Source organism: Haplochromis burtoni, unplaced genomic scaffold (assembly GCF_018398535.1).
Source record: "Haplochromis burtoni strain Fernald_Lab_line unplaced genomic scaffold, NCSU_Asbu1 Contig_15, whole genome shotgun sequence".
Lineage (NCBI taxonomy): Eukaryota > Metazoa > Chordata > Actinopteri > Cichliformes > Cichlidae > Haplochromis > Haplochromis burtoni.
The window spans coordinates 563,527-566,869 of NW_024582376.1; the positions used below are offsets into that span (position 1 = coordinate 563,527).

Consider the following 3,343-nt stretch of genomic DNA (forward strand, 5'->3'; position numbering starts at 1 on the left):
CACACACACAAAGGCTGTAATTAAGTCAAATGAGTTTTATCTCAGCAACATATAAAATGTTTAACAGAAGCTATTTTCTGCATAGAAAATAGGTCTTGTCCCCTTCACTTTTCCACTTTAATTCATTTGTTTATCGTGAAACTCTCTGCGCCCCTCTTGTAACTTACCGGTTGGCCTGACCCGGGGCTGGAGCAGTAAATGGTGTACTTGCGGATGATTCCATTTGGCTTGTGAGGGGGCAACCACGACACTACGACACTGCTGGCAGAGGAGGGCACAGCTTTGATGCCAGCTGGGGGTCCAGGGTCTAAAAAGAAAGAAATGGAGGGCTGAGTAAAATGTGAACCACTTATATTTCAATGTGGTTACAGTAAACGGGAAGTAGTTTTCCCTTTCATCTTTATTATTTGCAGTAAATTGAACATCTTTGGGTTTTAGACTATTAGTTTGACAAAACAAGCAGTCAGAAATTCAATTCAACTTTCTTTTACACATCATAATAACAGCTGTCTCGAAGCGCTTGTTAATATTATTAGGTAAAACCCTACAATATTAGAGAGAGAACTCCAGTGATCAATAGCCTGGCTTATGGGAAAATACAAAAGGAATATTTCAGTATTTTCTGCCATTTAATAGAGCACAGATAATGATGTTAAGAACATGACTAGCGGTATACCAGCTGCTCTATATGCATACTAGCCTGCATATAGTAGTGTATTATTATACATTCTAAACATCTATTGGTTCTTTATTATCATTTATAAAGCCCTAAAAAGGGCCTTATTCTGCATGACTGTAGTCCTCAACCTCTTCCCAAATAAAGATTTCTCCTCATCAGCCCCGCTAAGTATGAAACTACTGGTGAATTAATTAATTTAAGACCTCACTTCATTATAAACAACATCTTATGAGAAAGTCTTCATTTGGACACTAGTGACACCTGTAGCTTTACATACATTTAGAACAGACAATATACCTTAAGTTCCATAAAGAGAAAAAGATTATTCTCTCTTTACTATCACCATTTAAGGCTCATACTGAGCAAAAAATTTAAAAATGCATGATCTATAACAACAATGTATGATATGACCAACAACTCCCTTACTCAGTGATGTCCAGAAATTAGGCTGTTTTTGATGGAAATTTGTATTTGGCCGAGCACCAGCAGAATATGACATTAGGATTTATTAATATGAGAGGTATTTGTGCAATACTTAAATATTATTAAGAGATATGAGTTCATTTAGAGTCAAAGGTCAGAAAATCCTGAGAGAACTTGACAACATTGGAATTTATACCAAAATAGTATTTTTAACATAAAACCCACAAATGAAGACATGTAACCACACATTCAAAGAGCCAAATACTGTGGTCCCCTAGATATAAGGCTGAAAAATTAATCCCAGTCTTCAATATTCTTATGCTTGCTGTCTTCTATGTTTATTCATGTAAGAGACAGAGGCAGAGAACGACAGACTGAGAACTGGCTGTTTGCACAATTGCACAGCAAACACTTTTCCATGTGCTGCGGACAGAACCGAGGGCAAAGGGAAAATACAGAAAACGCTGAGCGTTTGTGAAGAGGTTGCCCCTGGACACAGTGTCAACCCGCATCAGGGAAAAAAGACACACTCAGTTTGCCCCTGATAAACACGCACACTCTCACACACGCACACACAAAGACTAACACAATAGACATATTTGAATAGCAATTGCAGTGAGGCCAGCTCATAAAATGGAGATATGGTGGTGAAAAGAGAATAAAGGCCTTTTCTGAAACGACACATCTTAGAATCTCTGCTCCCCTCTCTTTCCTGCACTCCCTCTCTCCCTCATTTTCTTCATCTCCAGACGCCTGCCTTCTCCTCTGCCTGGCCCCAGGGAGGTGGAGGAGAGGCGGATACGGATGTAATCCACAGCACCGCCAGTGTAAGCACAAAATTAATTCTCTCTAAGCCACAAAGAATTAATCCCTCTCCTTATGCTGGGTGCCAGGGTAGACTTGCACACAAACAATAGCGCATGTACACACACATGCACTCGTGCATGCACGCCAACACAAAGCCATATACACCTGCAAACAGACAGACTTAACCCCCCACCCATCTCCACGCACACACACCTCCAGATACCCGCATGCACAGACTGACACCCTTAGGGTCCTTAACCACACACACACTTTTTGGCTTCTTAATTCTCATTAGCACTGGTAATGGCACATCAGAGCACAAAGAGGTTTTAATCAGCAACCTCAGCCTTACAAAGACCCCCTCTACCCCCGCTGGCTCTCTGCCTCCCACATTGCTGCCTAAACCAAGAAAAAGAAACAAAAAACCTTAAACCTGCCCCAAAGATGTGAGGAAAGTAAATGACTCCTCCTGACTGGAGGTCAGTTCTTCACTTAGTTTATCTGTTTGGTCAGAGCTAGTAAAATACAGACTCACAGTCCTCACGGGTTTGGATATAAAGGACGTTGCTCCGGACGCCATCCCCAGCCTGGGTGTAGGCCAGCACTTGGATGCTGTAGTTAGTAAACTTTTCAAGGCCTCTCAGCTCCACTTGCTCTTTGGTGGTTGTGATGTTCTGCATTTCACCCCACTCTGTTAGACAATAGGACAGAGAGAAGATTAGAATGCAAACCTGAGACATTTAGTGATCGTGATTTAACCTGGATATAACAAGACAAACTCAACACACCTCCATCTGGGAAAACAGCCCAAAAAACAACACGATATCCCTTCAATACACCGTGAAGTGTCAGTCTTGGAGGCTCAGCCCATGTGATAACTGCTTCGTCAGATGTTACAGAGATGGCTCGCACATTCTGAGGAGGCTGACTGGGTACTAAAGACAAAGACAGAGGACAAAAGGTCAGATGAGTTATCCAAGCTGTGAATCGTCAGGTATATAAATATGTAGTGCACCTTTTCAGTAATGAAGGTCTGATCATTGAATGTTGGAAAAACAACTAATTTGACTGATTGCAATACAAAGATAAAATCTGGAATTATTTACTCTTAAATATGTGGTTTATCATTAGAAGATAGATTTCTTTCCATGCTGTGGAACTGGATTATATTAGGGGAGCAGTTCTAAAACTTTTGTTGTCATGTCCCAGTTCAGAAACTGAAAAATAATTCATGTCCTTCACAACACAAATTTCACATTTTATTTTATGGAGTAACCATAAACAGGATGCAAGTTGAGTTTGACTTAAATGAAGGCCACTGTAACAGCATGAATAAACACTTTTTTCCCTGAAAAAATCATATTGCTTAACTTATTTTCATTCCATGCTTTTTGTCCAAATGCCACAGTGCTCAATGAACTTAAGAAAGCTAAC

At 40.4% G+C, this 3,343-nt stretch overlaps 1 protein-coding gene across 1 annotated transcript in view; it reads right to left on the minus strand.

Annotated features, from left to right (window-relative positions):
• The window catches only part of LOC102293530 (Down syndrome cell adhesion molecule-like protein 1 homolog), a 97,626-nt gene that overhangs the window by 16,698 nt on the left and 77,585 nt on the right, over positions 1-3,343 (minus strand). Inside the window, exons 19-21 of the mRNA XM_014330056.2 lie at positions 2,698-2,844; positions 2,445-2,600; positions 168-307 (exon numbers count right to left, since the gene is read on the minus strand). Of these exons, the coding sequence (XP_014185542.1) occupies positions 168-307; positions 2,445-2,600; positions 2,698-2,844 (443 nt within the window). The remainder of the gene's footprint in view (positions 1-167; positions 308-2,444; positions 2,601-2,697; positions 2,845-3,343) is intronic.